General features: G+C 53.6%; 11 protein-coding genes across 11 annotated transcripts; 6 read left to right on the top strand and 5 right to left on the bottom strand.

Annotated features, from left to right (window-relative positions):
* Positions 1-651: 651 nt before the first annotated feature.
* On the top strand, positions 652-2,698 carry BBA_03094 (6-phosphofructo-2-kinase; the record flags this gene model as incomplete). Its single annotated transcript, XM_008598191.1, has 2 exons — positions 652-887; positions 1,003-2,698. The coding sequence occupies 2 exons, from the start codon at positions 652-654 to the stop codon at positions 2,696-2,698; spliced, it is 1,932 nt and encodes a 643-aa protein (XP_008596413.1).
* An 887-nt stretch (positions 2,699-3,585) lies between these two features.
* BBA_03093 (U3 small nucleolar RNA associated protein) lies at positions 3,586-4,923 on the bottom strand (the record flags this gene model as incomplete). The annotated part of the gene is made up of 1 exon (XM_008598190.1): positions 3,586-4,923. One exon carries the CDS (start codon positions 4,921-4,923, stop codon positions 3,586-3,588), a length of 1,338 nt encoding a protein of 445 aa, XP_008596412.1.
* Positions 4,924-5,369: 446 nt separating this feature from the next.
* Positions 5,370-6,584, top strand: BBA_03092 (RNA polymerase Rpb3/RpoA insert domain-containing protein; the record flags this gene model as incomplete). Its single annotated transcript, XM_008598189.1, has 3 exons — positions 5,370-5,441; positions 5,532-6,100; positions 6,173-6,584. The coding sequence occupies 3 exons, from the start codon at positions 5,370-5,372 to the stop codon at positions 6,582-6,584; spliced, it is 1,053 nt and encodes a 350-aa protein (XP_008596411.1).
* Positions 6,585-7,089: 505 nt separating this feature from the next.
* BBA_03091 (GNAT family acetyltransferase) lies at positions 7,090-7,761 on the bottom strand (the record flags this gene model as incomplete). The annotated part of the gene is made up of 1 exon (XM_008598188.1): positions 7,090-7,761. One exon carries the CDS (start codon positions 7,759-7,761, stop codon positions 7,090-7,092), a length of 672 nt encoding a protein of 223 aa, XP_008596410.1.
* Positions 7,762-8,278: 517 nt separating this feature from the next.
* BBA_03090 (fungal specific transcription factor, putative) lies at positions 8,279-10,350 on the top strand (the record flags this gene model as incomplete). The annotated part of the gene is made up of 4 exons (XM_008598187.1): positions 8,279-8,382; positions 8,442-9,045; positions 9,111-9,614; positions 9,673-10,350. 4 exons carry the CDS (start codon positions 8,279-8,281, stop codon positions 10,348-10,350), a joined length of 1,890 nt encoding a protein of 629 aa, XP_008596409.1.
* A 1,571-nt stretch (positions 10,351-11,921) lies between these two features.
* BBA_03089 (tetratricopeptide repeat domain protein) lies at positions 11,922-13,428 on the bottom strand (the record flags this gene model as incomplete). Its single annotated transcript, XM_008598186.1, has 2 exons — positions 11,922-12,268; positions 12,906-13,428. The coding sequence occupies 2 exons, from the start codon at positions 13,426-13,428 to the stop codon at positions 11,922-11,924; spliced, it is 870 nt and encodes a 289-aa protein (XP_008596408.1).
* Positions 13,429-13,673: 245 nt separating this feature from the next.
* On the bottom strand, positions 13,674-14,636 carry BBA_03088 (Ankyrin repeat protein; the record flags this gene model as incomplete). The annotated part of the gene is made up of 1 exon (XM_008598185.1): positions 13,674-14,636. One exon carries the CDS (start codon positions 14,634-14,636, stop codon positions 13,674-13,676), a length of 963 nt encoding a protein of 320 aa, XP_008596407.1.
* A 474-nt stretch (positions 14,637-15,110) lies between these two features.
* BBA_03087 (putative dicarboxylate carrier protein) lies at positions 15,111-16,303 on the bottom strand (the record flags this gene model as incomplete). Its single annotated transcript, XM_008598184.1, has 4 exons — positions 15,111-15,195; positions 15,258-15,958; positions 16,067-16,071; positions 16,156-16,303. 4 exons carry the CDS (start codon positions 16,301-16,303, stop codon positions 15,111-15,113), a joined length of 939 nt encoding a protein of 312 aa, XP_008596406.1.
* Positions 16,304-17,085: 782 nt separating this feature from the next.
* BBA_03086 (phenylalanyl-tRNA synthetase) lies at positions 17,086-18,620 on the top strand (the record flags this gene model as incomplete). Its single annotated transcript, XM_008598183.1, has 2 exons — positions 17,086-17,157; positions 17,208-18,620. 2 exons carry the CDS (start codon positions 17,086-17,088, stop codon positions 18,618-18,620), a joined length of 1,485 nt encoding a protein of 494 aa, XP_008596405.1.
* A 4,175-nt stretch (positions 18,621-22,795) lies between these two features.
* BBA_03085 (calcipressin -like protein) lies at positions 22,796-23,575 on the top strand (the record flags this gene model as incomplete). Its single annotated transcript, XM_008598182.1, has 1 exon — positions 22,796-23,575. One exon carries the CDS (start codon positions 22,796-22,798, stop codon positions 23,573-23,575), a length of 780 nt encoding a protein of 259 aa, XP_008596404.1.
* Positions 23,576-24,365: 790 nt separating this feature from the next.
* Positions 24,366-25,727, top strand: BBA_03084 (mitochondrion organization and biogenesis protein; the record flags this gene model as incomplete). Its single annotated transcript, XM_008598181.1, has 1 exon — positions 24,366-25,727. The coding sequence occupies one exon, from the start codon at positions 24,366-24,368 to the stop codon at positions 25,725-25,727; it is 1,362 nt and encodes a 453-aa protein (XP_008596403.1).
* Between the last annotated feature and the right edge of the window lie 845 nt (positions 25,728-26,572).

Raw genomic sequence — 26,572 nt, 5'->3', positions numbered from 1 at the left:
CGTTCCATTTAGAGTCAGCGCCCCGATTCGGCCATTCGAGTTGGCCTGAAAGAGGTCCCCCAAAAGTGCCCCCACCCAGTTGCCGCCAGTCACTGCTGAGGACCTTTTTCCCACAAGCCGATTTCGCAGCTGGCTTGCTTCTCAAAGAGACCTGGCTTGGGCGCCTTTTGTCGGCCTTGCAGCGACCACAGCTACTCAAGGTAAAGAAACAAAGACCAGCGACCAGCGACCAGCGACCAGCGACCAGCTGTAGCTTTCGCTGCTGCTTGGCCAGAAGCCGCCAGCCGCTAAATTCTTTGCGAGCCGTCCGCTGAATCCACTGGAATCCCGTTCTTCTCGGTGCTTTCGGGGTTCCCTACCTTACACCGGCCACCCACCTTTTTTTAATTTCTCTCTCTTTTTTTGTTCTGGGCTCCCGACAGTGCGCCACCCCAGATGCCTTCAGCAGTGCCGGTTGCCCAAGCTGGTGTGTAATCAACCTCCTTTGTCCTACTCCATTCTTGCTCCTACCGAATCTCTCTTCTTCATACATTTTGCTCTTCTTCACGCGATTCTACCTCTGCATTTCTATTGACAGCTTTTCTTACCTTCTTCTACATCACAGACTCTGGTCGCCGATCCGGACAACAGTCAACCTTGGCCAAGCTTGCGATGAACAACCAGCTCAGCTCTTCGCCACCAAACTCGCTCTCGCCGACCATTTCCTGCCACGAGCAGCAGCTTGCTGTCCAGCAGCTCAGCAACGATGCATCTCTCGCCCAACCTCTCGCCCCTACCTCGGCGCCCTCCTCTGCCATGGCCACAATCCTGCGCGCTACCAATGACCTGACTGAGACGCCACCTTTCCCGCGCAGCGTTGGGTCGACCGCCCCCAGCTCTCCCAGGATGTGAGTCGCCCCGATGCATTGATGCCCTGTGACGTCAAATCCGTTGTCGCATTCACCTCGAATCTCCAATCATCGCTTTCAATACTGAATTATCAGGTGCTAACAATGCGCGCAGCCCTCCCCATCGCCAAAATTCCGGACACCAAACGCCTCGAGTCCGCCCTCATGCCACCACCCTAAACATCCCGGGCATGACAAGATCCCGCGTCTCTCCCGATGGTCGAATTCCGCAGCGCGATGTCGCCGCCAAGCTTGTCATCATCATGGTCGGCCTTCCCGCCCGTGGCAAGTCTTATATTACCAAGAAGCTCCAGCGATACCTGTCGTGGCAACAGCACGAGTCCAGAATATTCAACGTCGGCAACAGGCGGCGCAATGCCGCTGGAATTCGCGTCTCGGTGCAGCCAAAGCTCAGCCCAGAGCCCCCGCGTCTCGACGGACCCGTCCACGCCGCCTCGATTCTCCTCAACGGCCATCCTGCGCCAATGCCCATGACTGGCGCCAACGACACGCCCACCGATTTGGACCTGAATAAAGCCGATGATCAAATGGACCAATCTGCCAAGTTTTTTGACCCCAAGAACGAAAAGGCAGCTGCGATGCGCGAGCAAGTCGCCATGGATACCCTCGACGAGCTGCTAGATTACCTTCTCATCCAAGGTGGCTCCGTCGGCATCTTTGACGCCACCAATAGTACCATTGCTCGCAGACAACACATCGTCAACCGTATCAGAGATCGGGAGCCCAAGCTTGGAATTCTCTTCATTGAGAGTATCTGCAGAGACCCGCTTATTTTGGAAGCCAATATGCGACTCAAGCTGTCCGGCCCCGATTACCGCGACAAGGACCCCACAAAGTCACTCGAAGACTTTAAGAATCGTGTCGCTGCTTACGAGAGCGCTTACGTCCCACTTGGAGAGTATGAAGAAGAAAACGACATGCAGTACATTCAAATGGTTGATGTGGGCCGAAAACTTGTCCAGCACAGACTAAAGGGCTTCTTGAGCGGCGGCATCAGCACCTACTTGTCGAGCTTCAACTTGGCACCTCGACAAATCTGGATGACGCGGCACGGCCAGAGCGTCGACAACGAACTCGGCAATCTTGGCGGCGATTCGCCACTGACTGAACGCGGTCACTGCTATGGCGAGTCTCTCTACCGCTTCATCACCCAGAAGCGCAAGGAGTGGATCATGGAGCAAAAGAGCAAGATGGCGCAGGCCACATTCCCGCCGCTCCCTGGCGACAACACGCCGCCATATCCAGACATGAACAGGGAGCTGGACGAGAAGAACTTTTGTGTGTGGACGTCTATGCTCCAGCGCAGTGCCGAAACTGCCGAGTATTTTGAAGCCGATGACGATTACGACGTGAAGAACTGGGAGATGCTCAACGAGCTGAATACTGGCCAGTTTGAGGGCATGACCTATCAAGAAATTGCCACAAAACATCCTGAAGAGTTCCACAAGCGCTCCGAGGACAAGCTCAACTACATCTATCCCGGTGTCGGCGGCGAAGGCTACCTACAGGTTATCAGCCGTCTCCGCGACATGGTGCGCGAGATTGAGCGCATCACCGACCACGTCCTCATCATCGGCCACCGCTCCGTCTGCCGCGTCCTAATGGCCTACTTTATGGACCTGACGCGCGACGACATCACCGACATGGACGTGCCTCTTGGAATGCTCTACTCCATTGAACCCAAGCCCTATGGCATCGCCTTTCACGCCTACAAGTACAACGAGGAGCAGGGCTGGTTCGACGAGCTCCCTCACTACAGGCCTCAAAAGGCGGCCCGCGGCACTGTCTAGGAGAAGTGACACGCGGCCGCGACGACGGCTGTGCTTTCGCGACGTGTAAAACAGATGGACCCCGGACAGATCGGGATCAAATTATCAAGGCGTTTTATTGTTTTTTTTCTGCTGGGATGGGGAGTTGCGTTTTGTTTTAGAAGATTGGGCGGCGGACATCACAGCAAGTCTTTCACAAGCAACGCTGCACAGCAACAGAAGAGAAAGGGAACCACCAGGAAAAAGACCTTGCAACGCCAAACGCCGCATGCGCAAACAAACACATCCAGCACTATGCGCTATACTCACAGCGGCTCTTTCATTCTCGCGACAGACATGGCGGGGACCTTCTCATACATTATGATACCAATGGCGTTGTTTGCTCTTCTTTTTGTTCCCTGATATCTCTCGCTGTGGATTAGACTTGTACGGTCGGCCCAGGGAAACCAGTACGGTTTTATTGTGGTTGTGTGTTTTTTTTTTCGATTGTTCGGTTTTTCTGCGTATGGATACGCTCCCGGGCACTCGATCAGCGGTTACTGATGACGATGATGATTGCGATGGTCTTGACGTCGCTGTTTTTTTTTTAGCACTTTTCATTTTAGCGAGACAATGTGTATTGTACGAATTGAAGTGTAATTAATCTCTTCTTTTTCAAAAAGTTCTTTTGGTCCGATCCTTTGCAATAAGGAGAAACAAGTCTTGCGTCCGCAGAAAAGACACATTGTGTACCTATTTCTCAATAGATTCAACTACTCGTTATGAACACCGAGACTAAAGAATCAAGTTCCTGATATTTTCTTCATACAAATAAAAACGCCATGCCATGCAAATGTTCCAAAACAACACGCGCGCAGGTCCAAATACAATCGTCCGTCCTGCACGATATCCCTCTTCCTTACCCCCCATCACTTTTGTCTCGACAAGATCATCTTTTCTCTCTCGCTCTGCCTCTTTTCAAACTGCTTCTTTGTGTGCTTGCGCTCGTTTTCCTCGCGGCGCTTGATAGACTTGATCTCGTCCTTTTTAATCTCCGTCGCCTTCTTGACCACCGTCGGGATGTGTCTGTGGCGAGCGATGCGCCGAATCTCGGGCATGTGACCGTAGCGCTGGACCAGGGCGTCGTTGTACTCGAGGGCCTGGCGCTGCCGGGCCGACTTGACGCCCTGACGGGCCGAGGCGTTGGCGCGCCACAGCCGCACGTTGCCGTCGTCGGAGCCCGTCAAGAGGTAGTTTGCGTCGGGCGTCCAGCGGGCGGCCATGACGCGCTGCATGCGCTTGGTGTGGTAAATGTCGCGGGAGTGGCCGCGGTCGCGGTGCCACAGGCGCACGGTGCGGTCCCAGGACGCGGTGACGAGCTCCTGGCCGGTGGGCGAGAACTCGACGTCCATGACGGCGGCGACGTGGTCCTTGAGCACGTTGAGGGCGCGGTCGAAGCGCCGCATGTCAAACAGGTACGCGTTGTGGTCCTCAGACGCTGTCGCCAGGTTGAAGGCCTCCATTGGCGACCACGCCACGCGGTTGCTGGCAAATGTGAGCACCGTCTTGGCGACGGCCGTCGCGGTGCGCAGGTCGTACAGCACAATGGAGCGGTCCGTCGCGCACGACGCCAGAATCGACGTCTCGACCTGGTTAAACGCAACGTCGGTGACGGTGTCGTTTGACGTCGGCCACCGCAGCACCTCGGGCGCCGCCGTGTGCCGCTCCAGGTCGTAAATCGAAATCTCGCTCGACGCGGCCGCAAACGCTGCCCGCGCACGGTGGTGCGACAGCGACGTGAACGCACCGGTGCCCATCCAGGATGAGATGGGCGCCGACTCGCTCGGCGTGTGGTACGGGTCAAACAGCTTGACCGTGCGGTCCGATCCGCACGTCAGCAGCTTCTGGTCGCGCGTCCACGCCATGCCCTTGACGATGTTGTCGTGCGCCGTTGTGTGCCATGCCTCCTCGCGGCTCGGCAGGTCCCAGACCTTGACCACGCCGTCGCCGCTGCCGCTCGCGAAGCGCTCCAGCGAGTTGGGGTCCTTGGCGATGGAGTACACGCCGTCCACGTGGCCCCGGCCCAGCTGTGCAACAAAAGGCGATGCATGCATACGCTCGAGCTTGACGGCGTTGACGGCGCGCTTGTACTCGCGCGCCCGCTCAAAGGGGTGCAGCGCTGAATCGAGGTTGCGGGACTGCTTCGATGCGTCGGAGCCGGGCGCCTGCTGCGAGGCCACCGAGCGGCTGATGGCCTTGATCTTCATGTCGGCGGTTGTGCAATCGTGTGCGACTTGTGATGTATCGAGCAGAGACTGTAGGAATCCGTTGCTTCTTTCGTCAATGCTATCACAAATGGTCGACTTGATGGTGATAATCTGCTATAAAAAGTCGGTCGTCGTCCAAACTTTTGGTGGTGGGGATATTTTTTTTCTTATCAGTCTTCCCAGCGACCCGATAAGCTTGTGCTGTGGCTTAGTCATTTTCCGCCACACCTGCTTGTGCTCTGTTGGCGCGCCCAGCGCAAATGCTGGGGCAAACCATCCTTTATATTGTCGCCTGCGATACGCGACAACCTTGACCTCCCTCGTGACACCCCCGTTGTGTGACTACGCGCTAATTCTTCATCACGAGTCGGAGTTAGCAAGATTTTCAACCTTGGCCACCAACACTTGCTACTCAATCGCACCAGCGCGCGTGCGCAAACCTCACGATGGACGGCATGAATTACGATCCAATGATGGTGGATGCAGAGGCGGAGCAGCCGCATGTGACGGTTCTGGCGGTACGAGACGAAGGCTTTCCCGATAGAAAGTGTCAAGTTGTGAAAGATTGTCTTTGCTAATGTCGGGCTGCTTCCTTCCCTACTTGCTAGGCCGATACCACAAAAGTCGAATTCGAACTATCGAGAACGAACCTGTCCTTTGCCAACTCGCTGCGGCGCGTCATCCAGGCCGAGGTGCCCACGGTGGCAATTGACCTCGTCGAAATTGAAATCAACACGTCGGTGCTGGCGGACGAGTTCATCGCGCACCGGCTGGGCCTGATCCCGCTCGACTCCAAAGACGTTGACGAGCTCAACTACTCGCGCGACTGCGATTGCGAGCAGTACTGTGAGCAGTGCAGCATCACGCTGACCCTGCACGCTAAATGTACTTCGGACGAGAATATGAAGGTTTACGCGCGCGACCTCATCGTGGACGGCCGCCACGCGACGTCGATTGGCACGCCTATAATTACGGACCCCGACGGCGTCGGCTGCCTGCTCGCCAAGCTGCGACGCGACCAGGAGCTGCGACTCAAGTGCGTCGCGAAAAAGGGCATCGCCAAGGAGCACGCCAAGTGGATGCCCACGTCGGCGGTCGGCTTTGAATACGACCCGCATAACAAGCTGCATCATCTCGACATGTGGTTTGAAAACGACACTAATCCCAAGGATGAATGGTACGCCGAGTTGGCCCTCAATCTCCCTCCGAGCACTCCATAATGATCACTAACATTGCATCTGCGAGATAGGCCTGTGAGCAAATACGGCGCGTGGGAGTCAGAGGAGCAAAAGAACGAGCCGTTCAACTACGACGCCAAGCCGGAGCGCTTCTACTTTGACGTCGAGACCTCGGGCGGCATGGAGCCTGACCAGATTGTGCAGAGCGGCATCCGCGTGCTACAGCAAAAGATTGGCGGCCTGCTCAAGGGCCTCGACCCGCGCAAGTACGGCGGCGAGGAGGCCGGCGGCGAGTTTGACGGCCCCCGCAGTCCGGACATGAACATGGAGGGCGGTACCACGCCGTGGCAGGATGGCGGCTACACGACGCCGTACGGAGGGGGGAACACGACGGCATATGGTGGTGGCGGCGGCGGCGGCACGGCGTACGGTGGCGGTCCTGGCTACGGGACGACGCCTTACGGGCAGTCGAGCTGGCAATAACGGATCAGAAGGATATTGTGTACAATCTTTTCGGCAGGATTGGGTCCGCAAAGGACCAAAAAAAGCTGGACATGGGCGTTTTTTTGTGTACTTTTTTCAAAGCTTTCTGGGGTACTTTTTCTTTTATTTTCTGTTCACAGTGACCGATTGATTTGTTTGGGATCATTTCGTTTGATTTAGAGCAGCGGGGTCAAGGGTGTGTGATGTATAGTAAAAATATAAATTACGAAAAAAGCATATAGCGAATAGAGGATGGTACTGGGAAAGCCTTGGTGGCTCTTTTCGCAGCAAGCCACTGAGTTTTCTGCTTTATTGAAAGTATATGGCGCTGGCTGACCCCATTGAGGGTTTTCAAGGTTTGACCCATTTAGCTCTCTTCTATATCTAAACCTGTTCCCAAACGCTTTCACACATTCATTCATCATGATCCCATTGCAGACCCTTGTAAAAGCTCGGCAATGGCCGAGATACAAGACTATTCAAATCATGCCCACCAGCCACATAGCTATATTCGATGAAGATGCGAGCTCATAATAATTCCACTTCGATTTGAGTACTTTGGGTCGCCAGTGTCACTCGATAGGAGATGGCCATCGCCAGCGGCACGCATTGCCTCAGCCAGAGTGCATTGGCCGGTATGCACAAAACCAAGACGCTCATACATTTGCACGATTGTCTGATTATCCGGCTTCACCATGAGTCGTACATGAATTGTGCGCGGGCATGGCTGGCGCCGTTGAAGGTGGTTCAGCGCCTCTCGGCACAGTCTGCTGCCGCGGCCGCCGCCCCGATGCGCCGGCAGAAGAAAGAGCCCAAGCAACTGCCACCGCTCTTCGTCATCCGAGTTGATCGCACCCTGACCAGCCTCTTTTGGCAGTGAGAATTCACTGGCTGACATGGGGCCTCGAAGAGTAACCTGGCCAACCCAATCGCCGATGCTGGGTGCATGTTGTTCGCCCGCTGCCTTTGCGACGCAAATAAAGGTTTCGCGGTCGGGTGCTGACAGGCGCTGTATCCAGTCGTCGTTTGAAAAGGCGGCCTCTGTTTCATATGTCGAACTGAACGACTCGGGGGACGATTCAAGGCCCTGCAGGCGCAAATGCCGATATTTCTGCGCCGACGATTCTAGTGCATCCGTCTTGGAAACGCGAATATACGTGTAGCTAGGCTCAGACATTATGACTAGAAATGTTGCCGTAGGAGATGGGAAGGATTGAAATGGTCATCGTATCAACTCCATGCTAAATTGAAATTTATCTTGTTTGAATATTCTTGCATTACAAATGCGAAAAAGGAGCTTCGCGGCAACTTGCAAAGTTGCCGCACAGCAGCTAAAAGCGAGTGGGGTCGATGACACGGCGCTTCGGCAAGATTTATTTTCGCCGGTGAATCTTCGCAGTCACAAGCCGCCCTCCTCTTACAACTTACACAACCGGGAAGCTGTTCCTCTCCATCGGATTGGACGAAAACAAAGGCAGGCTCATTAACTGTTTTGTGCGGCGGGAACTCGGCGCCATGCCACCCAATAGAGCAAAAGAGCGGCCGCCGTCCGAGACGTCCCGGACGTACAGCCAGAGACCTCGCCAGGCACAGCCGGCCAAGAAATCAGTTGCGTGGGTGTTTTATTGATGCATCACTGTAGTAAGTAGGTGCTAATTTGGATTGCCAGGTGCTCCAGATGCCATGAGAAAAAGATGAAGTGTTCCGGAGAGACACCTTGTGCTCGCTGTAAAGCCGCTGGGCATTTTGACTCGTGCCGATATGTCGCCCGTGACCGAAAGATCCGCGTAGACGAGAGGTAATTGATCAAACTCCTTTTTTTCATAAAGGGAGACTAGGACCCTAACCTGGACATAGCTATTTCGAACAGCTTGTAAACGACAGCCAAGAGCTTCACAGGCAGCGGAGGAACCGCATTGCGGCCCCCAGCACTCAAAGCTCATACTCTACGGAAAGGCTGTATCCGCAAAATGCCACGACTGCAGGACCTTCACTTCCCATTCATATAGGCGAAACAGCTTGTACTGCATTTGCTACTAGGATCTCCCAGTGTCTCAATGGTCCCGACATGGCGACATGTCCTCTCCGCTGGGATTACGTCGATGAGTCCCAGTTGGCTAGTCTGCTAGACAATCCCGTCGAATGGCCCAGTCCGGTACATGCACGGCTGCTCTTGCAGACAGTATTCACCAACATCTGCCCAGCGTTTCACCTGGCGCAGAGGAAGGATACATATGCGATGCTCAGTCATGTCTATCAGAGAAGGAAATTCCACGACGCAGCAATTCAAGCCAAGTATTTTGCTCTTTTTGCGCTGGGAAAGGCATACTTCACGTTACCCAGCCCAGATGCAGGTTGTACACCCGCGCCAGGGTCGGCCTACTTTGTCAAGGCTTTGAGCCTCGTACAGCTGGCCCCGGAGAGGCCGACGATGATGCACTTGGAGACGATTCTTGCTCTGGTATGTCTTCTTTCTTTTTGCATTCTTTACGCCCGAGGTGATTTTGATTCTGATAAAACCCTTAGGCCTTGTATCAGAAATTCTTGAACCGTTTTCACTCTGCATACCTTTTGATAGGAAACGCACTACGCCTAGGGCTCAGTCTTCGCCTACATTGCTGCCCAGGCGGCGAGAGCGTCAGACCTGTCGATCGCGAACACCGCATTCGTCTCTGGTGGACCATCTACATTATGGACAGGTTTTGGGGATTAAAATGCGGATTACCTGTCCAGGTCAACGACAGCGACATCCAAGTCGACTTGCCTGCAGACCTGTTGGACGACAGCGAGCGAGAGCAGCTTCCTGATCCAGCTCTGCAAATTGCCAGCATTTCCGTTGCGCGTCTCGCCGGAAACATATCACAAGAGCTTTACGGTCCGAGAAAGCCAGAGGGCTGCTTTCTACAGCATGAGCAGAGCCTGCTCGCTCAGTCGCACCGGTGGCTCGAGTCTCTGCCGGACAGTTTGAAATTGAAGTCCGCGGGTGACAATTCGATAGATGTTACCGTGCTGCATCTTCAGTTCCACTATGTACGTGCATATAAGCTTGAAACGGCAGCAAAACCCAACTTAACCATACTTATCACAGTGCGTGATTCTTGCGATTCGCCCCGCCTTGCTTCATGCCCTGCCACGCAAAGCGGACAGCACACCGGATAGTGCTGTTGATACGATGTCTGCAGATATGGCTGCAATTTTAGAGACATGCGGCCACACTGCCAAGCATTCGATTTCCCTATGCATATATGCATGGACAAAGGGATTTATTGGGATGCTAACTTACGATTTTCCTGCCTTTCTCTTCTCCGCCGTCCTTGCGCTTCTTGTAACTGGACACATACAAGGAGCCAAGATCGGGGATATACCAGAGGTTGAGACAGCCAGAGAAATTCTGCGAACTCTTGAGACTTCAGGTAACATTGCTTCAAAGGCGTTTAACCTACATTTACAGTCGGTCCTAAAGAGCTTCGAGAATCATGGTCGTACGGCTGCCGCGGCAGACAAAGTCCCCCGTTCGGCCGTCGACAAAGTCTCCTCACAGTCTGGTATACAATCATTAGCTCCCGAGTTTAACATGGCTGTTGAATCATTTTCCTGGCTCTTGAGCGCCGAGATGATGACGACGGAGATGGCGTTTGACCAGACCAACATGCAACAGTTTCTCGCCAACGACGAACTGGCCGTCGCTCCACAAGACAAGATTGATCTTTTCAACGATCCAATGTCTCTTTTCTGGTGGTTAGACCAACCCTTATATACAGAATGAGTCAACATAACGGCAAACCACATTCTCGCTTTCCGCACTGAGCCAATTTCAGCGAGCCTCGCTGTCATGACCTTGATTGCCCTCAAGTACAATGCTCAAAACCCTGCAAAGTGCTGCAGATAGTCATGAGTAAACTTGTCGCCTGCTCGTGGTTTAGCTTCATGATTTTGGCGTCGCAAAGGTGCTGACATGGAAAGAAGGTAACCTAGACTCCCCAAAAGGTCAGAAAAAATGCCGACGTTGAACAGTAAAAGGCACCGGACAAAAAAACATCAACCCACAGCCCCAGCCCCATGCAGACTCCCTTGGCTGATGAACAAGCTGCCGGTTTTCCGTACACAAGGATGAGGCAAAAATTCCGACACACCAAGTCAGAATCGCGCCAGCCGTCCAAGTGAGCCTGAAGAAGGAACCCTGCATCAGCTGCGCGCGCCAGACACAGTGCCAACGAGACAATTTGCAAGGTCTGACAGGTGGACAGAAATATTGACACCCCATCAAATGACGCAATTCCTAGGTTGTGTTGTTCTAGATTCTTCAGAAACATTTCAACGTTGTCAAGGCTTCTGTTGCAGCCGCACACCAACTCGTTGAGTCGCTCTTTGACCTGCTGCTGAATCTGGAGAGCGGACACGTCGACTTATGAAGAAAATGCCGACCTAAAGCCCAGGCAGGGTATGAATGGCTGAATGCACTGGGTTATCCTTGTAGAAGAGCATACATTGATGCCAAACTAAATCGTCCCCGATTTATGGATGCCTGTTTGTTATCTTGTTCCACGCGCGCTGGAGTCTACCCTGTCGTCCTAAAGATCGCACTGATGCAATTGCCTGCGATAGCCGCACATATTTTTGACTCTCACGCCCAAAAGCAGCCTCGATGCCATTCTGGGCCCTTTGGTAATACCATATAGCATCAGCTACTTGGCCAAGCTCTACATATAAATCGCCAAAATTCTCAAGTGCGTCCAACGTGGGGTTATGCGTGGTAACCGAGATTGGTCCTAAAGTCTTCTCATACCCTTCCAGAGCGCGCTTATACATAGCGCCTGCCTCTTGGAGCCGGCCTTGGACTCTATAGAGGGCACCCAGGTTGTTGACTGCGCGGAGCGTCGATGTGTGGTTAGGGCCCCGCGCCTTCTCGTAGCCGTCCAACGCTCGCTCACATATGGCCTCGGCTTCTTGAAGCCGGCCTTGAACTCTATAGAGGACGCCTAGATTATTAACTGTGCGGAGCGCTAATGTGTGGTTAGGGCCCCACGCCTTCTCGTAGCCGTCTAGCGCTCGCTTATATATGACCTTAGCTTCTTAAAGTCGTCCTTAGTCTGAGTAGAGACTGCCTAGGTTGTTGACTGTGTTAAGCGTTGATGTGTGGTTAGGGCCCCGCGCCTTCTCGTAGCCGTCTAGCGCTCGCTTATATGTAGTCTCGGCCTCTTAAAGCCGGCCTTGAGCTCTATAGAGGACACCTAGATTATTGACTGTGCTGAGCGTCGATATGTGGTTCGGGCCTTACGCTTTCTCTTTGCCATCTAGTGCTCGCTTATACATTGCCTCGGCCTCTCGAAGCCGTCCTTAGTCCACGTAGAGGGTGCCTAGGTTGTTTACTGTACGGAGCGCTAATGTGTGGTTAGGGCCTAACGCCTTCTCGTAAACATCTAGCGCTCGCTTATACATGGCCTCAGCCTCTCGAAGACGGTCTTGGTTTGTGTATAGGATGCCTAGGTTGTTGATTGTGCGGAGCGTTAATGTGTGCTTAGGGTCCCACGCGTCGCAACCATCTAGCGCTCGCTTATACGTGGTCTCGGCCTCCCGAAGCCGGCCTTGGTCCGAGTAGAGGGTGCCTAGCCTATGGAAAGCCCACGGGGTCCCATCTGCGACTTCCATGTTGATCGTATATTCCAACAATCTGTCCGCATGCCCTATAAGTCGCTGTTGTGTGACCCAAAACTTGCTTGTTTCTTGTGTAGGTATGTGGGATGCTATGCATCTCATTGCGGTCAGGGCTAATTCTTCATCGTGTTCCTGATTCAGCACATGTATCATCCACGAATGGACGCACGCATGAACGCTGTATCCAGCCGATTCTGGCTCCTGAGTGGTCGATCCAGCCTCAACAAGTCCATGATCGCACAATATCCTCATGATTCCATGAAATCTCAGCTTACTGTCTGTTAGCTCACAGAGCCAGCCTGGCCCATGCGGTCGACCTTCCTTTAATAATTCGTACCACAAGTCCTCGTTGCTAAAATAGGCCCATTGCCGGAGAACCATTGCTGCCACCGGGGTTTGCTGCTTGATGCGACTATACGAAATACCCCATGTCGAGTACAACCTTTGGTCATAGGACAGTAGTTGAGGTGTCTCTTCATGCAGCTGCAGCCATGAGTCATGGTACATTTGAAGATACTCAGCGCAGCTTATAGTTACTTGATGTAAGTATGCTCCAGCTGTCGCAATTGCGAGAGGAAGTCCGTCGAGACACTGTGCAAGTTTGCTAGCGGCTGAATCTACTTAGGCTTAGCAGCTGATGGGCAATTATTCTGTGGAATTTCTTACCTTCCTTAAAGTTCTTGCGGCCTGAAGTCTGCGCTAAAATCTCCAGGCTATCATTCGCGTCTCTCAGCTTGCCGATTTTCATCGAGGGCCCGAAATTAACCGCCGATGATCGCGTAGTCACAATGATGGAACCATGGTTGGCCGTAGGAAAATAGGGGCGAATGTCAAAGGCCTTCAAATCAAAACCATCGTCGTGGCCTTGAAACTTTGGCTTTGGGTCAGTTCGATGATTATGTGAGGGCCGTCCGATTATGGCACCGTTATCCAAAAGAGGGTCATCGTAATTGTCGTAAGTGACTATCCAGCGATTGTTCATCGGCTCCTCCAGCCATCGTTTGGCCGCTGTCCAGATTTCATCTAGATCTCGGCTCTCTAAAGCAGCTGAAAGGTAGGACAAAGATGGGTCCAGGCGCTGAATCATCTCCGCTGCTCTAGCAAAGCTCTGCTTCAGTGCCATTTCATCTCTTGCGTTAAGCCATATTGCGACAGGATACTCGCTGAAATGTCGCTTCATGTACGCCATCGCGAGCTGCGTCTTACCCATACCGCCCAGCCCGTATAGGATGACAGTAAGACGTCCAGCCGGTCCTCTAAGGAGCATGTGCATTTGTTTGAGCTCATCTTGCCTTGCAACGAAACAGGGTACTGCGGATATCTCATTCAAATCGAACGAGAGCTCAAAAGAGTGAGGCGTCGGATCGAAACTCCTACAATGTAATCGATGAGTTATAAGCATCTCGTTGAATTCCATCGCCTCTAGATGTACACTTAATTCGCTGCTTCTTTGATAGACATATGGAAGAACAATTGTCTTGCATAAGCAGCCGCTACTGCCGCAGCGTATCCATGCCACACGTCATTCTTGTGGGAGTCGCAGTAGTCCGAGATGCCTCGGATAATCATGCACGGGAAATCGGTGCTGGCTCCTGCTGCCTCCATCTCAAAGCATAGCACCCCAAGCTTCCGAGCGAGGTTGTCCCTCTTCATGGCATCCTTTATTACGAGCTCTCCCGACGCTACTGTTCCTCTGTGCACGGTGACAAAGGTCTCATGAAACTCGTTTATCGGTCGTTCGATGCGCTGCTTCGGGTCGCACCCACCATCCTCACATGATGCGTCTGCTCGCCGATGCTCGTAATGGGGTTGGTAAAGACAATCGTTCGCGACCCCAGGAAATTTGAAGCGACGAAGATGTGGACGGCTGGTGTCGATTCTCTGCGTGTTCTTCCAAATAGGGTCATGATCTAGTCGTTGACGCCGTACCGACACCTCCCGAGCAGCATTCAGGAGGGCTGTTGGCGGAGGGTTAAGAGACCCTTTGAGTTCAAACTGCCCCGCTGTCGCCTTTCCGTGATCATATTGCACTGCTCCAGAGTGTATACCTGTCGGCTCGCTAACCACCACGTGCCCGAGACGGATCATCCCTTGATCGGTCTTCACCGGCACGCCGCCGCCAATCCCAACCAAGAGTCCGTGTTTTAGGTTTGGGAATGTCATCTTCATCTGCGTGATAACGGCGGCAGCAGGACAATTTCCCGCCTTAGGGAGACCGGCGATAACGACATTGTGATTGTTGATGGTGCCGAGATTGTAGATATTGGTGTCGCTGCGTGGTTGTGGCAGAGTCTCGTGCTCCTCATCTAGCATCTCCATCGCGGCGATTTGTTCCACCTCCAACGGACAGATCCATGCCACCTCGTAGTCGTCGCGATTCAATCTTTTTAGTGGCATTCTCGTTATCACACGGGATTGCACAATTTTCCGTGATAAGTCGTGCTAGAACTGGCCGCTGGTGAGGTGGTTTGCCTGGCCGGGGTGCGGGGTGAGGCTGTTGCCTGGCTGCTTGTATTATAACCTGCCATAGACGAGCTGCGTCTCCCTGTGCCAGCCGCCCGCCTGCCGAATTCAGAGAAACTTTCACACATGTCGGAAAGACACTAAACCTGGGCTTCTCCTGTAGCATAGCGACCGAACAATCTTGATCATGGAATGATTCGTATCTTTTGACGTTAGCTTTTGACTACGACTTGCCAACGAAGCAATTATTGGCAGGAGAAAAAAAAGGCAGAGTTTTGCCGAAAATAGAAAGACGTCTTGAATCCGTATCCGCATAAAAAAGCAAAACGCCATCTCGAATGCTCCAATGTATAATCTCACTCTATAGCCCATGCCGCCGCTTTTATCTATCCAACCAAATAACAAGCTCTAGTCCTTATTGTCGTCAATTCCCTTGGCCGCTCTATATAATTTGCGGTGCGCTTCAAGAAAGACAAAAGTACAGATGGTGTGCCTAGTAATCGGTGTAAGCAAGGTTGAAACTGTGACAAGTCTGCGGGTGGATCTGGCACGTACGGTCCAAGTCTCAGAAAGCTGGGAACCCAGCCCTTGAATATCCAGCCCATGCCTTCGGTGCGTGAAATATCCTTAATGACTTGAAGGATGTCCTGTTTCTGTGAAGATGACATGACACGGGTCTTGATGACGTCGATGGGACTTGTGGCCGTCGCCGCAGCGAGACCCGCGAGAAAAGAGGCGGAAAAGTGCGTCGTCAAGTTGTCGCCCATGGGGGTGTATTCAATGAGCATGCCTTTGAAAGTGTCGTACGTGGCGAGCTGGCCGGCCGTCATGACGGCGGCGCGGCTGGCGTTGGGCAGCCAGCCGCGAAAGTAGCTCGACAGGCCCTCATCGCGAGCCATGCGGGCCATGCCGTCGAGGGCGTGCTTGTAGTTGCGGCGCTGGTCGGGGGGCAGCGCTGCGTCGTGCTGCATGCGCACGTTGATCACGTCGGCAAAGTTGCCAGCGATGCCGCCGAGGAAGCCCGCGGTGACGGCCATGGCCGTGAGGGCGGGAAAGGTGGCGGTGCGGCCGGAGCGGGTGTAACGCATCTTGAGCTCCTCGTAGACGCCGAAGCGCACCGTCGAGTACGTCAGCTGGCGCATGAGCGATGCGGATATGCCTGAGTAGAGGCCGATGATGCCGTCATTTTTTAGAATGTGAACAAAAGTGCCGCTCATGTTCTTGGGGGCGTTGCCATGTCGCGTTTGCAATCGGACCTGGGGCGCGAGCGCATGTTAGCTTTCAGCGGTCGCAAGACGGGTGCGACAATCGCGGTAGCAAAGCGAAGTGAATGGTGCTCGAAAGGACTATCGCAAACTCGTTACCTTGACTGTGTAAAGGTCCAGGCGTTAGCAAACAAAAACGTCATCAACGAGCGCAACGGCTTCACCGGCGCCGAGAGGAGAACACGTACCCAAGTCCAATGGATGAGTGACGCAGGCGGCCATGCTGCTGGCGCTGCCTCCGAACCAAAACGGATAGCGAATGGCGGGCGAGGCCGTCTTCTTCTGGCCCGTTGTCTGGGCGGACGGCTTCGAGGCCGATTCTTGTGCCGAGCTCATGATGACCAACGACGTTTTATCAAACGGCCAACGGCAAGGGGAAAAAACGAGAACAAGGCAAGGAAAAGAAACCAAAAATTACCGCGACATTCCGTTGGGGCGCAATTTTGTGGTGCCGTCGCAGTCTGGTTCAGACAAAATGTGCAACGTGGGAAAAAAAGGAAAAAAAAAAAACGAAGCAAAGCTGTCGAGGAGCAGCAAGGTTGACTGATAGGCAACGGGTGAGGGTCGTCTTGGCTCGGCACAGGGCCGCTGGCGCCGAGCTCGCCGGCCAGGTGCAGCAGCAAGGTTACAGTAGAGGGCGCGGCCCCACTGCTGGGGCATTGTCGTCATGACTTTGCAGCGCTCTTTTAGTGCAGGATGCGCTGGAAGTCGCGCTGGAAGTCGCCCATGGTGATGAGAAGTAGGTTTCGGATTCACGGGCCGCTGCGACTTCGGATCTTCCACACAACTGATATGGAGGGGTCTATCCCAATCTGTCTGCTTGTTGCGTTCTTACCCTTGAATTTGCCATGGACTGTTATTTGTGCGATGCCCGGCCTGCCCTCCGGTTGTCATCGGCGTCGTCTCCGGATGGCCAACTCCCAGTGTCTCCAACAGGCATTCAATGCGCTAACTAGGCGATCCGCAATAGAGCAGCTGGTAAGAATCGGCCATTGGCCAATCAGATTCACGCCGACTGCCTGAGTTTCCCTTGCAGGTGCAGTAACCCAAACTTTAGCTCGTAGCTCCAACCGCACCCACGATATCGCATCACGACATTTCCATTCCCATTGTGCAGCATGGTCTGTCGCGTGGGCGCCGCCCGTCTCTTCACACGGGCAGCCGTATCATCTAAACTACCATTATCCAGAGTAGCTCATCTACGACAGCCGCTGCTGCTTAGAACCTTCTCGTCATCTAGTACGCAAGTCTCGTCCTGGCCTGCATCTGCTCCTCTAACGAAGCTGGCCACATAGCTCATTTCCAATCCGGCGCTGCCACCAAGACGCCGTCCACCGTAACGATCCGCGGACACACATGCCAAGCAGACCCGGATTGGTTCAACATCCCCGACAATGTCCTCGATTCTGCTACGCGCCGTCTGCATCTTCAGAAAGACCACCCCGTCTGCATCACTCGCCAAATCATTCAGGCCAACTTTCCCACGCCCACTTTCAAATATCACAACGACTTTAGTCCCGTCGTGACGACGCGGCAAAACTTTGACTCGCTCGGCTTTCCTGCCGATCACCCCGGCCGCGCCCGCTCCGACACGTACTACATCAACGATACCACCCTCCTTCGCACCCACACGAGCGCTCACCAAGCCGAGACCTTTTCCGCCAACGAGAGCGACGGCTACCTCATCTCCGCCGACGTTTACCGCCGCGATGCCATTGACCGCAGCCACTACCCGGCCTTTCACCAGATGGAAGGAGCCCGCCACTGGGACCGTGACCGTGTGCCTGGCGGCGACGTGGCGGCCGCTGTCCTGCGCGACCTCGAGGCGCTGCCCAAGCACAACGTCGTCGTCGAGGACCCGAATCCGCCGTGGCATGCGGAGCGCAATCCCGTCCAAGAAGAGCATCATTCCAACGCTGAAGCCGAGGCCATTGGCGCGCACCTGAAGCGCTCGCTCGAGAACATGGTGGTGGATGTCTTTTCGCGAGCCAAGGCTGCTGCCAAGAGGGCAGACCCCAACTTTGTAGACGAGCCGCTCAAGATGAGATGGGTGGAAGCCTATTTTCCCTTTACCAGCCCCTCGTGGGAGCTCGAAGTCTACTACGCCGGAGACTGGCTAGAGGTCCTGGGTTGTGGTGTGGTCAAGCAGGATCTCTTCATCAACGCCGGTGTTTCGTCGCAGCTAGGCTGGGCCTTTGGCATTGGAATCGACCGCATTGCTATGCTACTATTCAAGGTTCCCGATATCCGGCTGTTTTGGTCGCGTGATGATCGATTTATTTCGCAATTCACGGGAGTCTCAGACAACCTAGACAAGTTGAAGCTGTTTACGCCCTTTTCCAAATACCCACCAAGCCCTCGCGACGTCTCATTCTGGCTCCGGTCCTCTTCCTCCTCGGCGGCCGGCGGAAACACCAAGAACGCCTTTCACGAAAACGACATCATGGAGCTCGTGCGCAACATTGCTGGTGATGTTGTCGAAGATGTACGGCTCATTGACGAGTTTACACATCCAAAAACGGGCAGGAAGAGCATGGCATACCGCATCGTGTACCGAAGTCTGGAGAGAACCCTGACAACGGAAGAGGCCAACAAGTATCATAACGACGTTAGAGAAGCCCTTGTCAATGAGCTCGGAGTAGAGCTACGGTGAATGCTCAGCTGCAACGCCGTTTTTCAGGAATGACACCGCCCGACGAGGGTCTTGTATAATACGAGGAATATAAACTGTATAATAGAGAGCGTATGAGGCGCTGATCGAAACAATGAAGTTTTATATCTACCTCGGGCAGGGCATTCGCATGACTCCTACTGCGATCAGCACTGCGAGCCACGTATTATCATGCTGTTTCCACGTTCACGACAGCAGAAGCTTGGCATCACCGCGCACCAAGACTATCCCGCCGATATATTACGCCATGGTCTGACAACGGGGCCAACTGAGCCGTGATGGGACTTATAAGTTCGATTTTAATCGCGCACGTTATATGAGCCACGCAGTGCAAGAGTAAGCTATCGAGCCAAGACGAAGTCATTCTGTGGTGGCTGTGCTTGTAAACGCGGGAGAGTGCAGCGCTACAACACTGCTTGCCTAATGGGGTAACTGTACAAACCCGTTTGACGGAAGGCGTAGCCGACATTAATAATTGTAAGTATGTAATAGCCATTTCTGCAGATTTCTGGTTTTCTCTCGACGCCTATCGATGAAAAGGTTTCGGCCAAGAGCTCTCAAGCCGCCGGTATTGGATATTGCTCTGGAGAACGGGCTGCCATCGCTACGCCAATGGATGTAGCAGGTCGATGCAGCACTTTGGCATGAAAGGCAAGCTGCAAAGAGGTTGATTTGCCTAATTATCTGCATTATAAGTGCTTTTATATCACGCAGGAGCATAAAGATCCACAACGGGGATATATGGTGGCGCGGGTTCGCACGAAAAGGCCATTCCACTCAAGGAGCGCCTCAAGCATTGCGCAAGGAAGACGCGAATACGTATGATGCGGCATGTCAAAAGCTTGGTCTGAGTAAGCATGTTATGCATTCAATGTCGTTGGAGCAGGGTCATTCGGAGACGAGCTGGTGTTTTCTGAACATGCTTCGTAACATTATAGGTCTCTGTGTAGTTTCAAGTCGTCGCAGCGTGTACTTTAAATAGTGCGAGGCGATTGTCTTCTTGGTTTCGAACCGAATTAACTGGATATGGGCAAGGCAGCGATCATTTGGAATAAATCTCATTGGAGAAGCTGAATCTGCGTCATTGTCTTATGCGGGGAGAAACATGGCACACATGGCACACATGCCTAGGGCTCTTGTGTCGCACTATGTCGTAGATGATCTGGGAGGCCTTTGGGCCCTTGAACTTTGATTATTACGGATAAGCTTTGAACTAGATTGCTTGGTTGCTGGGGTAAGTCGATCGAGCCGCTGTCACTGCAACTCGGTGGGCCGGGCAGGCAGGCAGGTGAGGTCGTGAAGAAAAAGAAGGAGGCGCAGCTCGGATGGATCAAGTAACGTAACCAACCCAGACAAAAGTTGGCCGAGGGGAGGCAAGTGATGACAACTTGGCGGTGCCACGCGATTTATCCCAACACAGCCTCGCGACATGACCGTGTCTTGTGCTAAGTAAATAGTCACTTGAGCACCGCGCGCGCTTGGGGTACAATACAAAAACAAAGGGAGCGGCCCCCAGGTAACAAGTAGATGAATTAAGTAGCTTTTGTGACCAATACACAAGTAATCTGTACTCTGTATTGCGTAACTGCTTCAACGCCTCACAAGGTCATGGCGCCAACAACTCCGCTGTACAGGGGGGGGCCGCTCAGCGCCGCGGTGTAGGCTGTGTAGGTCAGACAGCCCGTCGGTAGAGCGACCGAACCCGCTTGTGAAAGGAAACAAGAGGCCACCAAGGTCAAAAGGGAGGGGCTTAAAAAATTGACTTCTTAATTTGCCATTGTTTGAAAAGTTTGACTAATAATTTTGGGGTCTGCTTTTCATCTTTTGCATTCTTGCACAGCCCATCTGCTGGCGTACCCGTGTGTGCCGTGCTGCTACTGCAACCGCTGATGCAAGTCAACCCCCCCTCCTCGAGATATGTAAGGGCGCCAAGCTTGATGGGGAAGCTGATGAGTTTTGGCTTTGCTGCCACTGGACGAGAGCATCTGATGCGCGGGGTGGCCGCTTTAGGCTGGCACTTCAAGCTTCTTTTGGGTGGGGGGGGGGGGGGGGGGGGGTTGGCGAGTTATGCATGCTTGTGTTGTGCACGTCGAAATGTGGCATCTCTTTGGCACTTTCAAGGCTTCACAAAGGCTATACGCAGGATTCTGGTGATTAATAAGGCTTTCTTGGCAGCATGACTGAATCCTGATACTGAGTACAAAGTACTGCGAGAATCTGCTAGTCAGTACCGATCCCCTACAGCAATACAAAGATGATTCAGTTTTGGAGTAATGTCCTTGACTGCCACGATCATGGTAGTCAGTGAGTAGAATGCTTTTGCGAAGCCTGGAAGTAACCAAAATATTTTCTTTCTGTGCTAAAACGGGTTGTCGGCATTATCGGCCAAGATTGGTTGTTGATGAGAGAGATCAGTTACCGCGTCGGCTGATCAATATACGTACGATGAGAGTGCATCTTGGGCGACTCATTCTCTTTCAGGCATGCCGGTGAAGAAGAATAGAGTCGAGCATACTCGGGGTTGGAACAGCAAGTTACTGATGTCATTTAGAGCAAAGAGCAAAATTGACCTTCTATTAACCTCTAGCAACATTTCTATTAGAACTGCTATGTAACGCCAAGACCTACAGCACAAGTAAGAACCAAAGTGCTGCGGCTGCTGTTGAGCCAATCGAAGACTTCGTAGCAGAGCCTGCTGCCTCAGCCGCAACACTCTCAACTATTTACTTAACGACGACGCGCCGGAACCACTCTGTCCATGGCAGCTCTGCACTTGGCGCAGATGTCCCGGGTGTACTTAAAGTCCATCTGCAGAGGCTTGCACTGCACGTTTTTTCCGCGCGATTGAGGGCAATTCCTGGGATTTCGGGGCACAATTTCAACATTGGTCTTGTGTCCGCAGAGACCGATGCTGTGGATTTGTTTGCACATGGCTGAGGTCGGGATGCTGGAGCGATGCGTAAACGGGCGTTGAAAGCTGAAAAGTGCTCTTTCTAGAAGAGATGCTGGAGGTGTTGAGATAATGCAGATATTCATTTAAAGAGACTATTGGGGGCAGCTTTCTCTCTTTATAGTCGGCATCTCGTGGCCCAAGATATGCCGCGAGAGCATCAACCGCTCGGGTTCCTGCGACTTGTTAGCAAGTTGTACGGCACTTGTGGAATGTTGGACGCGGAAAACAATGGCAAACTATACTGCAGACTATCTCAACCTCTGGCGACGTTCATCACAGACGAGGCTCGGGACGCGAACCCACGGGTGTTCCCAGTCTGGGTATCAGGAGAGCAGAGCATCACCGTAGGACATGATCAGAACACCAGCCCCCTGTGAGGACTCCCGTTGCCTTGTTGAAGGGTGCGCAGAGGAGAGACTCTATTGTTGGAAATTCAATCTCGGATGCAATGAATCACTCTGTGTGCAGAGCGCCTATACTTATTAGTAGGTATCTTGTTTGGATGGAGAGCAGACACAGTCCTCTGCTACACTAAAGGGGTTTTTTTCTTTGCACGGGAAATCTGCATCTTGCAGTGATCCTGGATAGTAGGTATAGTGACCTAGGCGTACACATGGGCGCTCTTCGCATACAGAAAGGATGACGCAGCCTCACTTATACATGAGAATGTTGGAATATTACACCGCAGGCATGGCGGCCCGGGTTCCTTGCATAAATTGCACAAGCCTGCAATCTGCCTACTTGGGATGCCCGGGCTACTTATTAGCCTGCAAGCCTGCCCGCTTGCCTACGCCACAGCGCAGCCTCTGGGCTCGGCTTGGCACATTTTTTTTCGCAGTGGATTCTGGGGCTCAGCTAGAGCGGCGCAGGCGCTAAGCCGACTCGGGACGACTGCCACAGCCCACGGCCGCCACCACGTCTATTTACCCCCCCCCCCCAGTCGACTTCGCCTCTCTCCCGCACTTCGATACATATATCCCACCTGGGCAAACTCTTCCCATCCGTTTGTGATCTTCATCTCTGCACTCTCATTCTGTCTCTTCGCCTGTTCCAACTCACAACCCCTTTGTTCAAGTGTTTGCGCCGTTGAAACCTGTTGCGTCGTCACTCAGCCGCACACAACCTCCCGAACTTGTTTGTTCCTCAAGCACCTGTTCTTGTGCTTCCTCCCCACCTCCCGCAACCCACACACAGACACTACTCGATGGAACTGTCACCGAAGCCCAGCCGGTCCTCCTCGACATCATCACGCCGCGGCGTCAACCTGACACTGGACTTGTCCAACCTGCCACCGCTTGAGCAGCCGACGCCGCCCTCCAACACGCTTCTCTTTACCAATCTCGACAATGTCGACATCTTCCGCGCCGACAAGCTGCAGTCGCTGCGGGAGCTGATTCAACGCACCGCCGCCATCCACGCCTTTGCGCCGCTCAAGTCGTTTCGTCGTATTCTCATCTCCTTTTACGACGTCGAGTCGGCCATCAGCATCCGCAAGATCTGGGACGGCGAGGCCATCATGGGCTCCCGCGTCCGCATCTACTTTGGCCACCCCACCCCGCTCCAACCCCGCGCCGACCACCACCTCGCCCTGCCCGACGCCGGCAAGCTCTTCTTCATCTCTCCGCCCCCGAGCCCCCCGCACGGCTGGGAGGTGCGTCTCGAGGACGCGCCCAACAAGATGGTCCACGCCGACGACTTGGCCGAGGCCCTCGCTAAACTCGGCCGTGGTGCTTGCAACAACACCCCCGGCAGCTCCTTTGACTCGCCCATCACTCCGGTCGACGGCGCCGCCGTTGGTCGCACCACTCGAAGTCGCAGCTCGACACTCATATACCGTCCCGACGACAACGGCAGCAGCCCGGGCTTGCCCGCCGTCTTTGTCGAAGATATGACGGACGAACCCGAGGAGATGTCGCCTCTGGAAGCCAAGCCCATCTTGGCGCACACCTCCCGACCACCCGTGGAACTCATGCACGATGCTTGAGCGCGGGTTTCTTTTCACTCCTGTACCTTTTGCTTGGTCTTTACTACAAATACAATTAATGGAGCGAGGTTTACAAGAATATCTGATTACTGGCGTTTGGGATTGGCTGGGATTGGTTTAGGCGTTTGACAGGCTTCTAGTGTATAAATCGCCTCAATAGCGTACATAGGGGTGAAAATAATCTAAGTGTTTCTTCAACCTGCTTCATCTGGTCATCAATCAGGCTTACCTATTGGTATCCAGCTAGGGTGACCTTGTGATGACTCCACGTTGACGTGTTTGTTTCGCCAACTGGGCTGTGCCAGCTGGCGCGCCTCTTTTGCCACGACTGAGAACTTTTCATGGCCTACCTAGGCATCTAGGTGAACAGATGCCAATACATCAAAGGGATTGATTGTTTGTTTTTAAGAATCGCTCGCAATTTTAGTCAAATCGGTTCATACGGTGTACAAGTCAGGCGTGCAGTGATAAGCTAGCAGCAAGTTGGTCAAGAAGCCAGGCGCCTTTCTAACTAATGTGAGTGAGACAAAAGAGGCAAACCACGAGATAAACATACAAATATGCTCATATTCTAACATCTCATTCATACACTGAATGAGACGAATAATGAGCCTTGTGATGTCGATAGCCTCTTCATCATATGTATTCAATACAGTGGGCCGCTTCTGTGTGAACCTGGTCAAAAGATGGGGCCAAAAAAATACAGTCGCAAAATCGGCCCCATCAGGAGCTTCAACAATCTCCCCTTCGCCATCACACGACACACAAGACCAGTCTGTCCACCGCAGCCATGAGCTGTTCATGCAATGCCTCTGCTCCGAGGCTTTTTGCGCGTGGACTAGCGCAGGTGCATCGCCCGGAGCGTGGCATGTCCTTTGCCCTACCCGCTCGAAGCGCCGCCGGTGCCCGCTTCGCCGGCGCCTTGGCCTCGCAGCATCGCTCCCTACACGCATCGCGTGCGCTAAGAAATGCCGAAGATTCTACGCTGGTCAAATCGATACCAGAGGAGCAGCCAGCGTCTACGGAAGCCTCCGAGTCTCCCGAATCTCGCACGCCGCCAGAGCCGGACCGCAACACATATCCGAGAACACACGAGGAGGTCATGACGGAGGCTAGAGCGAAAGCTGCCTGGCGTTTCAAGCAACAAGGCTTCGACTGGAAGGCTTTCAGGTCCAAGGACCCCGCTGTTCGTGCCACGGCCGACTTTTCGAACTTTGATTGGGAAAACTGGCAAGGCAACAAGCACGCCGGCAGGGGTCTCCACAAGCTTGTCGACAGTCTGGAAGCGGCTCGCGCCGCGGGTCGTGCTGCTATCGGACTATCAGACGACGATGGCTACGGTAGTCGATCATACGACCACAGGAAACGCCAGGCTGAGTGGAGAAAGATGAACGCAGAGGCAATGGAGCAACACAATCAAACTCTCGAGGCCGAGGCGGCCACGTCGCCCAAGAGGGAGCAGCGACGGACTCACGAGGATGATGTGACCCCGTTCAACAGGGAGCAATGGCAGATTCAAAAGAACGAAGTGACCCGGCCGCCCAAGAGGGAGCCCTGGCAGATTCAAAAGGAGGCGTTAAAGGCCAAGTTCCCCGAGGGCTGGAGGCCGCACAAGCGGCTCTCGCCCGACGCGCTGGCGGGCATCCGCGCGCTCAACGCGCAGTTCCCAGACGTGTATACGACACGGACGCTAGCGGAGAAGTTTGCCATGTCGCCCGAGGCGATACGGCGCATCCTCAAGAGCAAGTGGACACCGACGGCGGACGAAGATGAGGATCGCCAGGCGCGCTGGCATCGCCGCGGCATGAAGGTCTGGGAGCACAAGGCCGAGCTCGGCATCAAGCCGCCCAAGCGCTGGCGCGACGAGGGCATCGCGCGCGACCCCGAAATTCACGCGCAAAAGCAAGCTCAGCGCATCGAGCGCCAGGAGCGGCCCCACAAGGAGCGCGACGAGTACATGCGCAGCTTTGCAGAGATTGCAGAGGTTAAGAGACTGGAGGCGGCGGGGGTGAAGATGGACGAGGACGAGGGAGAGGCGTCGAACGGGGGGCACGGGCGCCGACGGGAAAAAACACCGCACTGGATGGGCCGCGGAAGCAAGAAGGGCAAAAAGGATCTTGATCAGGCTCTTCGCTCCGGGCGCCGCAAATGAACTTGGTCAAGCAAGTCTCTGGGGCCATGAAGCGGCCGATGACGGCGTGAATCTTGTTGTATAACAGCATCACATGTATAATACGGTATTACCTACGGAATATGGCAGCAATAGAGTAACACAAAGCTCAACTTTCTTTTCCTCGCAGCTCAATCTGGCAAAAATGTAGATGATACCCACGCGAAGACTCCAATGTCGTCAACAGGTAATCATGGCTTTCCCTACCCCTTAAATCGGATTGTTCACTTCACTGCAAGCAGCACAGCAGCCTTGTCACGATGCTTCTCTGCGCGAGAGAATATCGTTCAAGCAGATGCAGGGGCTGAGAGTCGAAACATGGGGTATATCAAGTATTTGCCCGGTGGCGGGTGCTCAGCAGTGATGCCATAACCTCGGCGCACTTGGGCATCACGCATCACCTGCGCAATTCTACGCATTTAGAGTCTGCGAATCGTGTAAATATTACCGGTTACTTTGTAGCTGCTCTTCGCTTCACCAGTGTCATCATATACACAGAGAATGATTTATGAAGTACAACCAAATGTCAAGCCAGTCTACGTGCTCACCCAGTCCCAAGGCTCTAAATGTTGAGTTTGCTGAATTGATACTATAAAGATTGCAGAAATTGCTTAGCCTCCCAAGGGTACCTATGAAGAGAACGAATAGCCACCTTCGGATAACGCATGCCACTAGGAAATGATATCACCGATTGCACCATGTCCCACGTTTGCCATTGCCGTTTCACCTCACATCGACTTGTCGTCTCGACCCGTTTGACCCTGTTCCTCCCCCCCCCCCCCCCCCCTCCAACTCTCCCATCTCCAGTTGCATCTTCTTCTAGCGCA

This window comes from Beauveria bassiana (assembly GCF_000280675.1).
Source record: "Beauveria bassiana ARSEF 2860 unplaced genomic scaffold BBA_S00006, whole genome shotgun sequence".
Taxonomy (NCBI): domain Eukaryota; kingdom Fungi; phylum Ascomycota; class Sordariomycetes; order Hypocreales; family Cordycipitaceae; genus Beauveria; species Beauveria bassiana.
This window is presented reverse-complemented; position numbering and strand designations above follow the sequence as displayed.